General features: G+C 37.2%; 3 protein-coding genes across 12 annotated transcripts in view; 1 reads left to right on the forward strand and 2 right to left on the reverse strand.

The window, feature by feature from the left end:
• Positions 1-20,208, forward strand: part of bcas3 (BCAS3 microtubule associated cell migration factor) — a 234,816-nt gene that overhangs the window by 115,261 nt on the left and 99,347 nt on the right. The gene's annotated exons all lie outside the window — the stretch shown is intronic.
• On the reverse strand, positions 4,221-6,351 carry LOC113058511 (uncharacterized). 2 transcript variants are annotated; one of them, XM_026226475.1, is made up of 2 exons: positions 5,887-6,351; positions 4,221-5,604 (listed from the first exon to the last, which is right to left on the reverse strand). In XM_026226475.1, the coding sequence occupies exons 1-2, from the start codon at positions 6,317-6,319 to the stop codon at positions 4,286-4,288; spliced, it is 1,752 nt and encodes a 583-aa protein (XP_026082260.1). In that variant the 5' UTR covers positions 6,320-6,351; the 3' UTR covers positions 4,221-4,285. The 2 variants fall into 2 exon arrangements, with proteins under 2 accessions (XP_026082260.1, XP_026082259.1); XM_026226474.1 differs by having other exon boundaries at positions 4,221-5,599; positions 5,882-6,351.
• On the reverse strand, positions 4,354-9,788 carry LOC113058513 (uncharacterized). The gene is made up of 9 exons (XM_026226477.1): positions 9,573-9,788; positions 9,326-9,466; positions 8,907-9,058; positions 8,571-8,707; positions 8,320-8,413; positions 7,871-8,206; positions 7,543-7,729; positions 7,328-7,455; positions 4,354-7,031 (listed from the first exon to the last, which is right to left on the reverse strand). The coding sequence occupies exons 1-9, from the start codon at positions 9,652-9,654 to the stop codon at positions 6,711-6,713; spliced, it is 1,578 nt and encodes a 525-aa protein (XP_026082262.1). The 5' UTR covers positions 9,655-9,788; the 3' UTR covers positions 4,354-6,710.

Raw genomic sequence — 20,208 nt, forward strand, 5'->3', positions numbered from 1 at the left:
AAGAAGGAAGGTATGACACTGTTGTTTCGACTATGACTGAGACCGTGATTTTCTCTCGAATGCCAATCTAACTGTAATTAGTCTGTTCCGTCAGTATTTATATTTTTAGCTCTGGAGGGACTAAAGAGATTAAGGGAGCAGTCTATGACTGGCTGGTATCCACATATGGGCCTGATCTGGAAACGGCTGTTTGACACTTGCAAACCTCCATATTGAAGAGATTTACAATCGCAACAGAGCCCAAAATGTGCCATGACACAAAGCATTGGGTTCAGCACATCATTCAGTGGAAAGGATAGGTTAGCATTTTACTATTTCTGTTTTGTGTACTTTTAAAGGGATAGTTCAAGGCAAATTCTGTCACCAATTTATATATCCTTTTAGTTGTTCCAAACCCATAAGACCTTTGTTCATCTTCAGAGCACAAATGAAGATATTTTTTGATGAAATCCAAGAGCTTTCTGACCCTGCATGGATAACAAGGGAACTTACCCATTGGTGTCACTTGGGCTATTTTAACAATGTCTTTACTAGGTTTCTGGGCCTGGAACGTGTAATTAATGACATATTTGGGTGAATTATCCATTTAATACACTATTTGTGAAACCAGACTGATTTTTTAAATAATAAATACTTGAAGTGGTTTTAAAATGTTTACATCTAACAAGAGCATGAATTTCAATCAGTTTGTTTAAAATGTAATCACACATGAGACAGAGACACCAATTATAATAAGTTTTTTTTTTTACGTAAGGGTATACATTGTCTCTCATCATGGTGGCTGCCATTTTGAGATGACATTACCAAACAAGTAGTATGCATTTCTGCCCCCCTTTTTTGGAAACTTTTGGTTAATCATGCATGACAAATAGGATGTTTCTGTTGTGGAATCAGTACCTCAAGTTTTTATTTTTATTTTTTTACCTCAGAACAACCACACCAGTAGGTTTCAGTATACAGTCTAGGACCATTGTTGCATTGACCAATGATGCTTTAACAAATGAATACTTGGTGAATCTTTAATTTGCAGTTCTTTTATCATTTTTATTCTACTGGGAATCCCAGACTTCTTTGATTCCTTCACTGAAAAAGGCAAACCACACAGAAATCACACCATTATTATCTGTACAGTTATTATGTAAGTACTTGGGAAGCTGAACCTTTAGAAAACGTTTCGATTCCATCTGCTCACACCACCAGAATCTCATTGTCCTCCTCATATTGATAAATAAGATGTGCTATTACCATAATCACAACCAAGCTGTGATAATGGTTTTGCATGACCAAACGTGCAGCAATTTGACTGTGGCTTGAAAGTGAGGAGGTGCAAACAGCTATTCCTTTTATTCTCAATTTCCTGCACTTTAAAGGATTCTGTGGTCGGTAGAGTGAAGTATTAAAACTTTATTTCATCAAATGTAGTACTCAACTGATTTTTAAATTAAGTTTTAACATATGGGACACCAGACCACAAACAAAACGAGTGCAGATTGTGAACAGTTTTGAGGACATTAAAGCTTCGGAATCTAAAAGAAAAGTTTTGCCAACAAGGCTGGTTTCTTTCAAACACACACACACACACACACACACACACACACACACACACACATCCATACGTCTGTACTTATATATGCAGAAAAAGTTTTGAATCTTGTTATAATGTTGACTAATCTATTCAAATGTAGTGTGTGTTATTTTGTTTTGTTTTATTAGATTTTATTTAATTTAGCGAATTTTCTTTTTGTTCTGGTGGTTTCAGATGGTTCAAAATTTTAACCAAAATTTAAGAGCAAACCAATAAATAGGCCATGATGTTAGTTGTGCACACATATGCATGCACACATACGGTTAGTGAATTATTTATGTATATATGTATTTATGTATTTATTTATTTTTTGCCAGGTGATGCAGTGACATCCTGTCCTGTCTTTGGCTGACTGTAAAATATTTTTCTCTGTCTCATCTCTTGCTCTTTGTTTGATGCTGAGCATTTTTCCCTGTAAAACCCTCCCCACCAGTCCGTCAGTCAGTCTCACTCGTTTTCTCTCTCCTTTTCTGGACTGTCTTCACCTTTCTTGACAGCTCTGTGCCTCGTCACCAGCAATCTGAAGTGACAGCTCACATCCCGGGGCTGCAATGGGGCTGGCTCACTGAAAAAGAGCAGCACAACACACACACACACAAACACACACGCATACCCTAAACCCTCTTTGCACCCCCATACTCTCATTCGCTCTCATTGACACATATACATTTACAGCCACACAGACCTTTCTGCTCCTGTATTAACTCATAAACGCATTTGCTCTAGTTCACTCTTGGTGCTGCAGGGGCGTCTGTGGGGCTATAGCGATGAGCTGGGAGGGGGCGCCCGAACACGCTTCACACGCTACTGCCCTCACACTCAGCCTGCTGCCCGATGAAAAACAGACGGCCGCAGACACATAGTGAGTGTTCTGTTGCACAGAAGATTCACTGAAGTGTGCTTCTGAACAGCAGCAGAGAGCCACAGTTGGACATCAGTGCTCTGAGAGGACTACAGCTGCAGCACAAGCCTGAGGCTCCTTCACCACACTGTGAAGCTTTAAAACTCAATGTTGTTTAGCTTCCATCCAGTAGTTATATGCATCTATATGGGTCCACAGATTTTGGAGAAGTGACAGAGGTTAGCACAGGTGATCTGACACTGTGAGCTGTGATGCTCATGCAGTCAACACAAGTTTATTTCTGACTTGAGGTATTTCTCGACAATGTCTTGCCTCTATTTCCCCCATCCTTTTATGTTTTATCTTGATTATCTGTATCAATTAAAGCTGCAAAATGAGCAATAAAATAAAAGTGGCAGTTATAACAGATAGTAAATTATGGATTATGCTTGAAATTGTTATATGGGAATTGTAATTGCCTTAAGTTAGACTAATGAACTATATTACTGTTCATGGACGATTGTTTGTTACTCTTCATGAAGGAATTTTTTTACTTTATTTTTATTTTATTTTATCCTTTTCTGGCCATGACCGTAACATCTCAGAGTTTAGAGCACATTTTTAACACGTTACTTTCTGTGTAACATCTCAGACATTGGAGTAATTATTAATAATTTTTTAATAATTATTAATCAATTATTACTATTGTCTGTGTCATTTTAATGCTTTTGATAATTGGTCATTATTTCACAAAAGATTAACCATATTTAGATCATTAATACAATTATTCTTATGATTATTATTAATTACTTAAATTATTTTATTGTGTCTTTTATCACCTTGCTTCTAGTACCATGTTATTAAATCAATATGTCGAAAGAGGCCGTTCATTACAGTGGTTGTACCATGGTTTCATGGGTCTGTGATGTTACTATACACAAGGTAAAATCACTGTGATGCACAACCTTAAGTGGCTTATTGCTCAATTCTACACATATTAACGAAACCTTAAAGAATTGTGGAACAGTTCCAGGTCAATCATAAGTAGTAGATATTGTTTTGTGGGCAGTTTTTTTTTTTTTTTTTTTGAATTCCAGATTTGTCACAGTAGATTTTCTTTTCTTTTCTTTTTTTACTTAAAACCTGAGATTTGTTCTATATAACCAAGTCTGGCAGCAGGCCTGGCTCTAGACACCGCGGCAAGAGTGAGAGAACGAAGTTGAAAGCGTCTTGGGATCTCATGAAAATCAAAAACAAATCTTAAGGAGCAGTAAGGTTAAACCTACAGGCCCAGTGGCCCTTTGAAGTAAAGAGCAGTGTTGTTAATTGTCGGAGCGGGCTTAGCAAAAAGTGCACAGTAAATTTGAAATCCGGTAAACAACACCATAGGAGTTATTTTCAACACTTTGAAAGTGTATATATGAGAACCACCCACAAAGTGTTAATTTAACACTTTCAAAAGTGTTGCCTCATGCAACACCAATACAGTGTTAAAATGTGAACACTAAGAGAGTGAAATATCAACACCGATGCAGATAAAAACAACACTGTTACAGAGCTGGGTGTAGCTTTGTAGCAAACACTGACAGAGTTAAAATTCTACACTATTCCGGTGTTGACATGACACCTTTAAAAAATGAAAATCACAATATACTCGGTGTATAAAAGGGTCAAAATTTACACCATCCTGGTGTTGATAGAACACTTTTTCGGGAGTTATTTATGGTTCTGTATTACCTACTAAAAAAAACCCTAAAAACTAAAATAAACTAGAAAATCACTATGAAGAAAACGTCACTGTCAAGGTTTCAAAACTTTATTTCAGCACAGAGCAAGAAACCATAAATGCCATGAAATTATTACAAATAACAGTCCACGACAATGTAAAAAAGATGGTCATTGCCATAGGACATTTGTAAATCAAATGGCTTGTAGTACATCAATTCCTCAGGTTTTTTGAGTACAAGACAATGCTCTTGTTCAACAACACTGAAAGCATGAAGGTGTTCAATAAACTCTGATTCCATACACGATACCAAAAAATAAATTCCATCCTTAATAAAAATTTTAACAATCTTTCCAAAAACAGGTGCATCATCAACAAACTCTAAGAAAACAACAAGACCACTGCGATACTCAGTACCTTGACACTTTACCCACGGTGTGACCATTACCTCGCTAGAGATATCAATCTGGAGTTGCTCTGAAATAAAATCTGAGTTTTCAAGGTCAGACAACAGCTCATTTGAAACAGGCCCAGACTCAATACCCCTGATAGTACAGGACTCCCAGTGATAGGCAATGGCTAGCTGGTGTTTTTTTGCAAGCGATTTGGTCAGGTTTTTGAAATTTTTTAGATTTTTCTTAAAAAACCTGTGTTTTGCCTCATACCTCATGGTCCATACATGAATCAATGGGCCAATTTGTCTGATGCATTCAGGGTAGTGAATCATAAGGTGGTGTTTTGGAATTAGATTCCTAGGATACAAATCCTTAAACAACTGATGATGCTCTTTTATCAGATGCTTCAAAAATATTATCATTCCTTCAGAGATGCAAGGAGAAAAGATAATATTAACAATATGTAAGAGCAGCAACATCAAATGCCAGTGCTTATCTCCCACTGGGACTACATCTCCAAATATGAGAGGGATGTTCTTAATGAGACACCATGTCTGACTTGCATTGAGACCAATGTTGTTTCCTGCTTGTTGAAGGTTGACCTTGGTTGGGCGGTTATTTCTTTCTAAAAAGCCATAGTTGAAGGCATACAATCTTTGAGGAATGGAATCGCCAGAAATTAGATTGCAACTCATATATTCAAAAAGCAGTTTCACTTCATACTGTGCAACTCCCTCCAGGATATCATGCATAATATCCAGCACAAAGTTATCAGATACATTAAAGTAAGTCAAGGTATTGAGTATAGAATTTCTTTTAACACCATAACATGAGTTTTCATTGGGGTTGTCAGCAAGATACTTGTAATGCTCCTCATTTAGATTTCTATTACGCAATATCATCCGTGGATCATCCTCACTAAATACTTCCTGCGCTAACACCTTGTCAGTGAGACAGAGTCTGCAGTAATGTTTTGCAGAAAAAGATTCAACATAACCAAGAATACTATTTAGACCTAGGTTATCACCGGTAATTTGCGAAATAGTACCAAAGATGGGCTCCTCAGAAAATGACACCATCAATCCCTTCTTCTCAAGTACTTTCACATCATCAACCAATGGGCCAAGTATTTTGTCCATGCCATACTTTTTTCCATCTTCAGAATGGAACAAAGAAATTAGATGTATGTTCATTAAGGAAGAGTTAATGTGTGCTGGCAGGTTACGAAGTACAAAATATAAACAGCCAAGTTTATGAACTCCTGCTTTAGATCCTAATGGGTTCGCTGTTTCAAAATCGTCATAGTAAATTTGGATCTGAAGTGCATTGCTGTGGATGGAGTACAAAGGATGTTTTTTGTAATACTGTCCATCACAAAAATCGCAATACATGTCACTTTGCCGTTCCTCTTGGATAAGATTACACACTTTATCATTCCTAAAAATGAACTCAAGAGTCTTCAGAAGAGGGATATATATGAAAGTGTCATTAACTGTTGTCTGTTCATACATCCCAGAGATTTTATTTCTTCTTGAATCGTATCTGACACCTAAGTGTATTTCAATAGGTTCAACAACCCCCCATTTCTCACTGAAATATTTTCTCCATTTTGTATCTGTATTAAAATCAGAGAATGGATTATTAAAACCATTAAAAACTTCTTCAACTGAACTTCTACTTGTGCTGTCAACAGGCACAACATTTAAAACATTTTCCCTTAAACTTGTATGGAAATCATTAACAAAATCCTCCATGCTTTCAACAACTGACATGATTACACCGTTTGCAACACCATTGCCCTGTAATTTGGCTATTATTGATGCACACCTTTCCCTCGAACTATCCCTTGAATCAGAAGAACATTCATGCAAACTCGCATCATGTAATCTTTGCTCTGTGTCAGACACAACAAGTGATACTGCTTCATTGAGATCTGGAGCTTGCTGATTTTGTAAAGATACAGTTTCACTGCTTGATGCTACAGCCCTCAAATGAAATCTAGTTAAATGTTTTCTAAACCCTTCATAACTTTTAAATTGCAAGGAACAACCATCCTGATCACAAACCAGACCAAATTTCTTACCAGGATATAAACCATGTACAAGTTTTAGGTGTCGAATTAATTTAGCTATTGTAGCAAACAGTGATTTACAGACATAGCATCTAAACATCATTCAAAAACTTAGCTCTAAGCTCCTTTACTCTCGGGCTCTCACTTGTGGTGCCAACATCAATTTTGTACACTGTAGTCTGGAGAAAAGTGTACAAATTTTTGAGTGGAGGATCATAACTGAGACTGAAAACAAAATGAACCTTGAAGAGTTCATCAATGGCAGCCAGTGAAGAGGATTCTTGACAGGGGATGAGCTTTTTATCCACCACAATGAAGTAGTGACTGATGGCTTCCTTGCTGCTCCCTGAGGCAAGAATGTATGGCTGACGATTCTCTTCCAGCTCAAGGTGTTCCTGTATGCTCCTGCATGCCTAAATGGGGGAAAAAAATTACGTCTTTGAATAATAATGATAAATTAATAAGTACAGCTTTATCAGTTAACATTTATTTGAGACTTTTTAGCTTAATTGCACATCATAAAGACCAGGAAGCACTCCAAATCAAAACCGTACATGCACAAACAACAATTTTAGTTTAGATCATATTTAGATTAATTTTACATTTATCATTTTACAGTTTATCTAATAGTAAAAAATAAATAAATATTCAATTCAAAGTGTAACACTTATAGGCCTTGTATTTTGGCACCAGTGTACCAGATACCTACTTTGTGAAACACCACCAGATGGTCAATAGCCTGTGAAATACTGATCCTTTGGATTTTCTTTCTTCCTGAAGCCTGGGGTGATAGGAGATGCAAAAGTAGAAGGAAGGATGATATATCACTGTCCCACTCTGGAAAAAAAAGTAACTTTGTTAAATGTCTACACAAAAATGAGTATGTATAGTATGATTTTACTGCAAAGTCATTGGAAGTTTCACCTGGGGAATCCTGTGCCTCGCTGCTTTCTTTGCTCTGTTTGGCAGATGACAGTAATCTTTTCAGCAGTGGAGTGGGAGTCAAGGTTTCTCCTAGTCTGATAACCTTTGCTTTGAAAACTGTCGGCCACCTTTCCAAAAGTCTGGAAGCAGTTTCTGACCCAAAGAGGAATGTGAAGTCCTGAAGAATCTGAAGTTTTGAAGAAAACACAAAGAAATTACAATATATTGTGATTACAATAATGTGGCCAGTTTCAACAATGCAGACCATTTGACAGTTCTCTGATACTAACATTTAAATTTTAGTAAAAAATTGAAAGAAAATCCATACCAATCCTTTAGTGTCCAGGAACCGAGGAAAAACAGAGAGAATGGTGGTGGATCCCTCTGGATCATGGACAAGGCGCTGTCTGTATTCAAACGTTGCCTTCATCTTCTGCATGATGACCTCACGTTCACTTGTATGATTCATCAAAGAGATGGCCTCTACACTTTGATCATTATCTAGCTGATGTTCTTGGTAACATAGCTGTCTGTCAAGCAAAGGACCTCCCTTTTCTTCTGTTTTTGGATCTTCCTTATTTCCAGAAGGTCTTGTCCCCCTTTGTACTGTCTTGAGGCGCCATGACAAGAATCCAGTGTTTTTTTGGCCATCATAGAAATGTTCCTGTTGAAATGACACAAATTCTTAATTTAACCCTTAATAAAAAATAAAAACATCTTTAGACATTTCCAACTGAGCACAAAATATTGAATGTCTGATCAGTGATAATGACTTACATATCCAGTCCTTCCTTGGGGATCTCTGAGTGAGGGAAATAAGGTGATAATTCCCAATCCATACTTCTGTTTGGTAAGTCGATGTGGAACCCTTCTGAAGAATTGGAACACTCAATGTTACTTTACGCTGATAGGAAATGTTTAAGAACATTTAATTAAACTAACTTTAAGGAAAAAAAAAAAAATCTATAGAGCATCAAAATCACTAACAAACTGAATAATGCAAGAGCGAATTATATTTTTAGAATTACCCTTCTGTCTCCATCATGTGTGCAACTAAGATGTTCACCATCACTTTCCTTGTGTCATCACTAATTGTGCCTGTATCTTCATACTCCTTAAGCACATTTCCTCCACCTGGTCTTGTCTGTAGAATTTGTTTTATCAGCTATAAAAAAAGAGAGTATTATTAACAGATACTATTATGAGAGAAGATAGTGCAGTAATATCTAAATTACCCTTAAATATGACCCTGATCTAAAAAATATTACCATTATATATGGGGATTACAAAAAAAAAACCTTAATGAAACTGAATATCATGATGAGTAAAACACCCAGTGTCTGTGTAATGCTACTGGGACTCACATCTCTGGCCTGTGCTCGTTGTGATGCCACATCATCATCTTCATCCTTTCTGAATCGTTTTGGACTAAACCAGTCACTCTCTTCACTGCTTTTTGAAGTTAGAGACAGTGTATCTGTATCCAAGCTTACTGAAGACTGAGGTGTGGAAGATCCTGTTAATGTTAAAACTGGGGTTAATAGATGTCATGTTAGTATATATTAATACTGAATTTAAAAAAAAATAATAATGAGAATTTTTTAATCCAGAACATTGGTTGTTGAAATAAAAAGACTCAATATGACCCTTGCCATTTGTTTACTTTTTAGAAATACATTGTTGTACACCTACAATATTTTGAACACTGAAGATATTAAAACACTACCAGTAGTCATTCATAAATTGGGATACAGATCATTCAGCTGGTCCTGCTTTCACTCACCAATGTCAGTCAACTCATTTATGACTAAAACCAACCCACTGGTGGACATTAGATCAGGAAACACATCTTTATCCACCTCTGTACCAGTTTCATCTGTAACTGTAACAGCAAGGTCGTCTGGAATTGAGAACTTCTCTTTCACTGCAAAACAAAATATTTACCAATTTTAGTCAAGTTTTATTTATAATTTGACAAAGCTATAAAAAAACATATAGATTAAATTATTATGATATTAAATATCACTCACCCTCTGCTAGAAATAAATCAAAGCACGCCTCTGAGATTTTTATGAATTTCTTCCTATTCCTAAATTGTGCTTTGACAATCATTGTGATTAAGCACCTGAACTCCTGGCTTGTAGAGGAAGAAACACATCTTACTGGTTTGCTACAAACACAGACTCAATTTGAAACAAGATTGTAAAAAAATAAAAATATCAAGACAACTTTAATAATTTATCAAAACGGCAAAGATACCAATTAAATCGAAATAGGTTAACTTTTTATCCGTTATAACCCCTCATTTACAAGACAAAACGGGAACTTTTGAGAAATGATACCATTTTCGTCTCCGTGCAAACTTTCAAACTCTCCTCCTCCTGCAGTCTAAATAAGTTTCTTCATCTATTGTATCCGGAAATACTTGCAATACAGTTTTACGCTACGTACAGCGCCCCAATGGTCAAACCTCGTTATTGCCGATAAATTTTACATAAAAATATCTGTGGTAAATTGGTTTTAATTGTCGACATTGTCCACTTTTCTCAAATGAGACTTCCCCGATGACGTATGCAGCCTTCAAATGCGACCAGGACGCAGCCTCCGAAATGAGACATCAATATATCCCACGACTACACATATTACATTTTTTGCTCCTTAAAATGTAATTGAGTAATTTAATTCACTAAAATAAATAAACTAACGTTAACCACGTCTGACCATAGACTGTATAAAATCACAAATCATATAACGCTGCTCAAACATCGACATAAAACGTATCAAGTTACCACAGTTCAAAACCATGAAGGTCCCAGAAGCATGGTCAACGATCAGGAGAAATCCAAGCCGAATCTTAAAACAAAATCTGAACAATCTTTTTTAGGCCAATAACCATATTGATATATATATTTTCTGTTAACGTTAGCGGACTGCAGAAATTCCATGTGCCACAGTTCACCTGTAAAATGGCGCGCGCGCGCGAGACTTTATAGACTCATTTTGAAAAGAACACGATCAGAGTTTAATCAATAAAAAGGACTGCTGTGTGCGACACACGAAATGACAGACGAAACTACTAACGTGAAGTTATATTCAAAGCTTTAATTCGTTGATAAAGGGGCATAACATAGGATGAAGCAAATTTCAGAGCTGGTTGGCTTTCTCAATCATTATTATAATTATCTGTGATTGAATTATAATGATTATATACAAATTATAAATTAGAATACATTTACAGTCTGTATCTGTAATATAACATTAAATTGAAAGACTTACCACCACGCTTCCAGCGAAGTAAAATGGCGTCCGCATGTGGTCTGTTTCGATGAAAATTGACGTCTGTCTGCACGTTAATGGAGGTGTGGCCTGATTAACTCTGAATGAGAGTTGACGTCTGCAACTATGTAAAGTAACACCAACTCTTATTTGAAACCTGACACTTCTGGTGTTAGACCCATTCTGTTCAGTGTTGATCCAACACTTTATTTTAACACTTTATAGTAACACTGGAAAATCAACACTGCTAAATTTACTGTGTGGTAACAATTTAACAAGAGTGTAGGGCAGCGGGGTGCTGGATGTGTATCAGGTGTTTGCAGATGTTGTGTGTGGAACAGAGGAGGGGAGGGAACTCCGGAGATGAAAGGCCAACTTAACAACCAATAAGTCTTTGTTTGCTCTGCCAATCGCGCTGTAATTGGTCAGGGAGCGAATAGGAGCCCCGGGATTGGACGACTGGGCTGTTTACAGCAGCTATTTTGACTATGCTACGAGACAGACGTTAGCAATTATACCTCCGACATCTATTTGCTCGGTGGTACGCACAGTCGATTAGAGGAGAGCTCTTTCTCTCACCCAGCAACAGGTTTCAAATGTAGCGTGGAGGATGAATGAGTGTGCTCTTGTACTACGGCCTGGGAAACTTTCTCCCAGCTCTTTTGTCAGACTCGGGACGCTGGGGACATTTACGGTCACTCACCTCCCATTTGATACTCTGGGTCTGTTGTTGCATGTTGTGTTTGCCAGGTTTGTGTCTGGGTTGTATTGTCTTCACGTAAAAAATTAACACCACCTGCATTTTCATGTTGATGACCTGTTTGCTTGAGAGTCTGTCGACGCTGACTTCATCACAAACTGTCTAGAATATACAGTGCCATTTTGAACCAAGGGGTCAAGGTTTGGCTGGTTAGCGTGGTCCAGTTAGCTCCTGTATTCTGTATCAAAGGTCAATCCAAAATAGTCGTGTTCAGAAAATGAAGAAAAAAAGGAGAAAATATTGAGATATTTATGAATGTAATGTTTTATTTTAATTTTGTATACATATTTTAATATGAATAGATTACAAGCATAGGTCACCCAAAAATGAACATTTTCTAAATAAAAAAAATGTACTCCCCCCTTTTTTTGGAAGCCGTTATGTTAAAATAGCGTGTCTCACTAATTGCATCTGGAAACTCTACAAAGGAGAAGCAAGTAGCTCATATCTGCTGCTGCTGTTTGCTAAGAAATTACAGAACTCCTAGTTACAGACCCAGGCTCAGTAGTTAAAAGCACACTGTGGATGTGTAGGGGTGTTTGAGTAAACTAATTAGAGGTCAGTAATGCAGAGACTTTAACGCTGTCTGTAATTAAAATTAGTTTGACTTCTATCCAGCTTTCAGTCACAGCTCGCACCGCTTAACATAAAAAGCTAAAACACTGTATGTTCGTGTAAAATGTGAATGTTGGAATGAAATTAGAGCTTAGTACTGGTTTAGGATTTGCCCTGTGTGCAACCAGGGGGTGTAAGTGACAAACAGAGAGGGTGTGTGTGTGTTGGGCTCGGTAGTGTTTCAGCGTGTGCTGGATTTCACTGTGTGGGTGTTGTGGCTTTCAGTCTTTGCACTGGATTAAAGAGACAGCAGAGAGGTGCAGAGCTCCCAGTGTGCAACACGGACATTGTGTTGAACAGAGAAGCTAGTGAACAGCAATCTCATCCTTGTGTTCTATCTCTCTCTTTCCTCACTTGTTCAGTTCACCTTTTTGACGGATGTATTCCATTTTGTGGTTTAAACATGATACTTTGGAACATTGTCGATTTGTCATTTCCAAGAATGTCAATTTGTAATTTTTGCTAACATGCTGTAGCTTTGGTATTTTATTTTTTTTATTTTTTATTTTTTTTATTTTTTTCAAATATATATTATATAGATACATTGATACAGATACATTAAGTATTAATTTATCACAGTTATGATTTTCATTTATTTATTTGCTAAATATATATATGTGTGTGTGTGTGTGTGTGTGTGCACTACACACACACACACACACACACACACACAAACATATACATACATACATAACTTTAAAAACAGATTATTTCCTCCTCCATTATCCTCATCCTTTTCTCCTCCTGTTTAATCTCTGTTTTCCTTTCTCTCTCTCTCTCTCTCTCTCTCTCTCTCTCTCTCTCTCTCTCTCTCTCTCTCTCTCTCTCCCTGTCTCGCTCACCCACTGCTTCTTTTCCCAGTGGGGGTGTTGTTTATAGAGCATTATAATTTATAACTGAATAGAGTGGATTTAATTTCAGCGCAGAGCCTCGCCAGGAGGGCGCCAGGCTGCAATCAGAGGAATCAGTGCGCTGCGAGCTCTGTTGAATGGAAAGTATTATCACCGGCCACAAACGGACACTGTTTCTCCTTAAACAACTCCCTCGATGCTCCGTGGGTCCGGCTTCTCTTTCACTCCTATTCCTGTTCCTGTTAACCACCCTCCCTCCCATTGTCCTTCAGTGCCACTTCCCTTGCTATTTCTCTCCCCCTGACTGTCATCTCTTTTCCTCTTCATTTTTTCTAGTCTTCTCTCTCCGTTCTTTCTGGTTGTCTTTTTCTGTCTGTTTTCAGTGTGTGATGAGCTGTTCTGACAGCATCCCTCTTTAGCAGATCCATGCTGATTGTTATTATACAGCTCATCTGGCACTACATGTGTTCATACCTCTTCATTTGACCTCTATTTGGAGACTGAACAGTTTTTTTCCCACTGGCAGGACAGAGAAGCCATGGATGCAATGTAAATTACATGGAATAAGAAGTCCTTAAGGCTACACTATTTAAGTAAAAAATCTGAATGAACAAGTGATTCAAAATCAAGAAAATATTACTAGTGTCCAGTTACAGCACTGAAAGTAGTGTTCAGTTACACTGGGGTCCAAAGGTAAATTTGTGTTAATTTCGCAGTTCAATGTTTATTTTAATATATATAAAAAATTTGCTTGTGAAAGTCATAAATGTTCCATGCTGATATTTAAGTCACCCTTGACACTGTCACTTTCCGACCGACTACTTTTCTACCTCTCCTGTCCTCAGTCTTCCCTGGGCTTTGCTTTCCGCACTCAGCAGGGCTCGATTATACTGACCATATTTTAAATGGAGCGTGGCAGCCAACTCTCTCTCCATCTATTCAGCATAATTAATACCTTGCATTTACACTGACTTAGATGAACTCCTCAAACCCAAGACATGATTGCAAAATGGTTTGAAAAGCTTTATGGAGTTCGAAGAATAACACGCTGGTTTGAAAAAAAAAAAAAACGAGAGAGAGGGACTGAGAGGGAACGGGTTGACATCGAAAGCCACAATTAGCTCATTACTTTTACTTGAAGTTTGGAGACCACATAAAATGAAAGGAAAAAGTCATTTCTTTCCTTGCACTCAGTGTTTTCTCGAAGGACGCTAGCAGAGCGGGTTCATAGGAAGGGCCTGTCTAGTAAAACTTACAGTATGACCATTTTTATTATCAAATATGTTCCAATAAGCCTGTTTTTCCCGTCGGCCAGCAGCGGTGGCACTTTGCTTCTGTCCTAGTCATAATTCCAAACGATGTGCTTTACATAAGCTATTTTCTAGTCGTAAAATCACGAAAATGTCAGAAAGTGATGTACTGTATGTGAAAAGTCTTCAGGGTTGATTCTGGATCTGCTCATTTAAATTTATTTAGGTCAGTCCACTGTAGTTATTACTAAAAAACCTGGGAAGAAGAACCAGGCCTGTCTTGATTGCAGCTGCCCCTCCTGGCAGTATCAGGACTGAAGAGCATCCAGGATTAATCAAAAGTTAACGGTTCAGCGTAGGATGTGTTCAAAGTTTGGGCGCTTCGTTATTGCTAGTGTACGTGGGTAATTTGCAGAAAGGCCTGAGTCAATGGGAGTTTGCTTTGCTGGCTCTGGTTGGGGGAACACATGTGATGTGCCTGAAAGATCAAAACACACACTTGATGAATGTGAGGGCAGAGCCTGGCAGAGGAGGGGAATGCCCTCTAATCCCGGCTTTGAATCACTGATCAAGGTCGTTCTCAGTTCATTAAATTCTGCTGAGAAGCTCTGCCTGAGTAAGCAGCACAAAAGTACACAACACACACACACACACACACACAGACACACACACACATTCTCTCTCAAACACTTACAAGTAATTTTCACCTGCCCTTGGACAGACTTTGTGCTTTGTTTATTATGATTTGTGTGAGCTATGTGGCTTATTAATTGGAATATTTGCCTAGCTTAGGGTGATTGGATACATGATGTTTACCAAAAAAAAAATGTTTCACCTCATCCATCGTTTTCAGGGAGGCACTTAGAATGGAAGTGAATGGGTCAAATTTTTTAGAATTTACAATAGAAGTGAATGAGGCCAATATTTAGAGGATTTGAAAGAAGACGTGAAGTTTCGAACTTTTTCATTATTCATTTACATTAAGCTGGTAAGTCACATTTTTAATGTATGGTTGTTCCAGGGTTTTAGGTGATATGTTGTCATGGACGAAGCTGTACAATAACTAATTGAACTTGAAGCAGAAAATGTCTTAAAGCAATTTTCTTTAAACATGTATTGTGTACATTGTGTGACTTTACTATTGAAACAGTAGGCTGTTTTAATTATTCATTCTATTCTATTGTAAGTGCCTCACTGTAATGTACTTTTTTATTAGTAAAGTAAATGAGGGACGAATGAAAAAATATTTTTGTGGTAATTACACCTCAAATAAAGTCAATTGTGCTTAACTTGAGCTTTTACTCAGTGATAAATTACATTACAGAAAAAAAAAGGAAATTTTGTAAAAGGTTCAGGCAATAATAATAATAATGAAAAGTTAATTCTATATTAGTATGTTAGATACATATTTATACTGAATTCAAGCTTGTAGAAATTAAAGCTTAAATATAGCCTACTCTAAAACCTACTAAACTTTTTTGATACTGGTGTCCCATCATGCACTGGGCCATGAGTAATTAATGAGGTAAAAAATGTGTGTGTGTGTGTGTGTGTGTGTGTGTGTGTGTATATGTATATATGTATGTATGTATATATACAGTGGGGCTCGAAAGTTTGGGCACCCCTTCCAGAAATTGTGAAAATATGAGTAATTTTCAAAAAATAAGAGAGATCATACTAAATGCATGTTATATTTTATTTAGTACTGTCCTGAGTAAGATATTGTGCATAAAATATATTAACATTTAGTCCACAAGACAAAAAAAATGCTGAAATTATTAAAATAACCCTACTCAAAAGTTTGGGAACCCTTGGTTCTTAGTACTGTGTTCTGTTACCTGATGATCCTCAACTGTCTTTCTGTTTTGTGATGGTTGTGCATGAGTCCCTTGTTTGTTCTGAACAGTTAAACTGAGCAGCGTTCTTCAGAAAAATCTTTAAGGTCCTGCAGATTCTTCAGTTTTCCAGTATCTTTGCATATTTGAACCCTTTCCAGCAGGGACTTTATGATTTTGAGATACATCTTATCACACTGAGGACATTTGAGGGACTCAAACACAACTATTTAAAAAGATTCAAAAATTCACTGATGCTCCAGAAGGAAACAAGATGCATGAAGAGCTGGGGGTGAAAACTTTTGAACACAATGAAGATGGCCAAATTTGTCTTATTTTGTTGAAATATAATTTTTTTCCATTTAGTTCTGCCCTTCGTAAGCAACAGAAGATACTTGTATGTTTCCCGGTACACAAATTAAGTACAATTTACCTTGATCTTCAAATTCCAAAAGTTTTCACCCCCCAGCTCTTAATGCATCTTTTTCCTTCTGGAGGAAATATATTTATATATATTCGTTTTTCGTTAGGTCTAATAAGTTTACATTTTTTATTTATTGCCAAAGTATTGCCAAGTAGGCTTTGACGAAGTAAAAACTACACAAACTTTTGCTGGCCAAGCTAAAGTTATTTATTATCTTTGTTAAATTGACTGAACATAGGTAAATAGATTTGACTTGATTATATATGTGAAATTAAATATAATTATGTAATATTTGCTTTATTTCTTTATGAATGTTAAGTTCAATAGTAAGTGAATTTACTCGACTATAACAGGTAAATTGTTCAGAGCCGTATCAGTGAAAGTTACTTGAAATATGTTAGCGCAAATTATTAGGGCAGATTTGATCAAATAAATCTTTATAGATAAAAGTTTTTTTTTTTTCATTGAACCCAGAATATTCTTTTAATGATTTACAAATAAGAGAGAGAATCTGCCCCACTCTGTGCCCCTTCGTGATGGTAAGCGCGCCAAAAGTCATCCGTCTTTTTTACGCTTGACGTGCTCCACCTTTCCGCCCATCTGTCCGTGGCTGGAGATATAGAGGTGTGGGGGTGGATGGGGAGGAGATACTGGCTGTCACACAGTTGGGCAAGTGCAGGGTATCTGGCCATGGCCTGAGGACTCAGGCAGATCTTAAGTGTAAAGATCTTGTCATCTTCCCGATGGGCAAGTGAGCTTGAGCGGATGGGGAAAGCCCTCTGTTTGTGTCGAGTTTAATGTGTGCTGCTTGTGCAAATGTGATGGATGTGTAAAGTTAATGCAATATACATGCTGAACCATGCGGATGTCATACAGAAAACCAGGAATAAATGAATCTGTAATTAAATAAGTGCATTAATTCTCTGAACGGGGTACGTTTATCCCAGCGACTAACTATGATAGGAAGGAGTTTTATCTGCATGAATCCATCTTTAGAGCACATTTGGAACGAACATGAGTTTACATCAAATCTCTGATCTTCCCGCTGGCGTATGGCAACGGGGGAAGTTGTTTTAAGTGCGGAAATGGCTTAAATTGATTTAACTAACAGCTTCCACATAGCCCGCTGCTTAAGATGCGAGGCCCGCTTAATGGACTAGATTCGAATCAAACCCAGAGTCATATACTGTACAGAAAGAGAGCTGTGTTCACTTGCCATCTCAAGCCCTGCCACTCAAAGTCAGTATCCCAGAATGCCTGCCGCATTTAATTTAATTTTCATGTAGTGACAGATCCATTGCGTGTTGATCCACTGGCACTTTTTTTTCCCCATTCTCATGTGATTTGATTAAAAAATTTTAAAGCACACACACACACCTCTGTTATGTTTCCTGGGAGATTATTGCATCCAGAGGGCCAAAAGCTACACAAGAGTTATGCATTATGTCAGGAATCTCCCGCAATGATGTAGCCAATGTTAATTACTTAGTTTATTTGTTTATTTTAGTCATACCTTTTGTCATTTGATGGAAATGATTTATTTTATTTGAAGTGATTTTATTATTTATTTATGATTTAATTATAATTGTAAAAAAGCATTAACATTGCATAAAACATGAGAAAACAATTGTTTTCAAAAACATTTTTTTTTTTTTTTTTTTGTTGCTTATTTTTCATTTTTGTTTTGGGAAAAGCTTATCCACAGTGTGACTTACAGATTCTGACTGTCTTGTAAGCTTTCAGGTCATTTTGTTCAAATGTTAGTTATAACATTACATGTATGTTGTATATGTCTGATTAATCTTATATGTATTGTATGCATTTGTATGGGTGATTTAATTAACCCTTTAGCAAATTATTGTAATTTTTTTAGTTAAAAAAATAATTTCAGCTTATGCAGCTCAAGCAAGTTAAGCCCAGACATTATTATGATTAGTTTTAACAATTCTATTCTTTCTAGAGTTTTCTTCTTCAGAATCTTCTAAAGTTAAATTAGCATCATAATATGCATCTTTCGCCATTATTGACTAAAACAAAAAACATATTTTGCTTGTGAGATTGCGTCTAACAGCAGCAGTTCCCCAGCGAGGTCTTTGACCTATAGTCCATGAGTCTGGCAAGAGAGTCTGGTAAAAAGAAGAGAGCGAGTACGATGGAAGAGGAAATTTGTTTCCCTCAGGAGCGGAAGCAGAGAAAGCCGAGACAGCTCTTTCCCCCCCAGAGTCACATCTGCATGGTGTCTTGGCAAGGGTCTACATCACATTACCTCTACCTGGCCGACCATGATCTTACATATCACAGCCAGCTCTTTTATTCTGAGAGCGAAAGAGAGAGAGAGAGAGAGTGAAGTAATGTTACTGGCTTTGCTGGCCTGTCATCTTATTTTACGTTTTGGCAGACTGCACCATGACGCATGGCCTTGCATCTCATTAAAACAGGAGTCTGGGGCTCGTCTCTCTAATCAGCCGATCTGCTTATGTCTTTGGTGTCAGACCTGGGGAGAGCAGCGCCGGTCCATGTTTTCAATAAAATCCCTTCAGTGGGAGCTTTTCCTCGGCTGAATCAAAGACTCAGTATGCCACAAGACATGGGCTGAAGCTTAAAGGGATAGTTCATCCAAAAATTAACATTCTTTCATTGTTTACTTGTCCTCATCTTATTTCAGACCTGTATTACTTTATTTATTTTGTAGAACACAAAAAGAGATGTTTAGCAGAGTGTATAAGCTGCACTTTTTCATACAATGAAAGTGGATCAAGGGCTGTTGAGCTCCGGAAAGATACATCATATAACTCTGTAAAAGTGATTTATATAGGTTGAACAGACTGAATTTAGGTTCTTAATCAATGAAAATGTACCATGTACTTTTATTGTATGGAACAGACCAGCTTGGACATTTTGCTGTGAACATGGGGGTTAATATTGAATTTATCATATTTAGCAAATTAATGGATTGCTTAAGCTGTGTAAAGGTTTAGCTGTTTTGAACCACTCATGACTTTTTTTTCCACCACCTCATTGTGCCAGCTCATCTAGGGAGATTTAATTGTTCACTTGTTTTGTTTATTTATTTTTTTTAGTACCATTTTTTTCTCTTTATTTGTTATGGATATAGGCAGTAAAAATAACAGAGGAAGTAAACCGTGCACATTGACTGTTATTTGACTTAGCAGCAGTGAATTTCCATAAACATGAGTGCAGAGATTTATACTGTCGGTTTTCATAGAGCTCTTATTTGTAGTAAAACCTTGCATAGGTATTATCTGTCTGTTATTTACACTTTTAATTCAAATTTACAACATTTAAGCATCTGTGGACTGGGCATGAATGCATTTGGATGCCAGTGACGGCCATATCGTCTGTTACACAAATGAGGTTGCCGTTCGTTAAATCTATTTGAGCAAATTAGCTGGAAACGGACAACCGTAAACATCTGTTGCTGTTGGACTCCGGCGTCTGTCTGTGTCTCTCCTGCTCATGTGTTTGTGTAAATATGTGTGAAGGAGAGGAAGAGGGGGAGAGGAGACGCATTGTGTTGTACTGACCCGGTTTTGTCCCACAGGCTTAACCCCTGCTCCTCTCTAGATTAATTTTGCATGTGTTTGTGCTTTATGGTCAGGCGTGGGCTGAGGGGATTTACTCTGTTTGACACCTC

This window comes from Carassius auratus, chromosome 40, assembly GCF_003368295.1.
Source record: "Carassius auratus strain Wakin chromosome 40, ASM336829v1, whole genome shotgun sequence".
Taxonomy (NCBI): domain Eukaryota; kingdom Metazoa; phylum Chordata; class Actinopteri; order Cypriniformes; family Cyprinidae; genus Carassius; species Carassius auratus.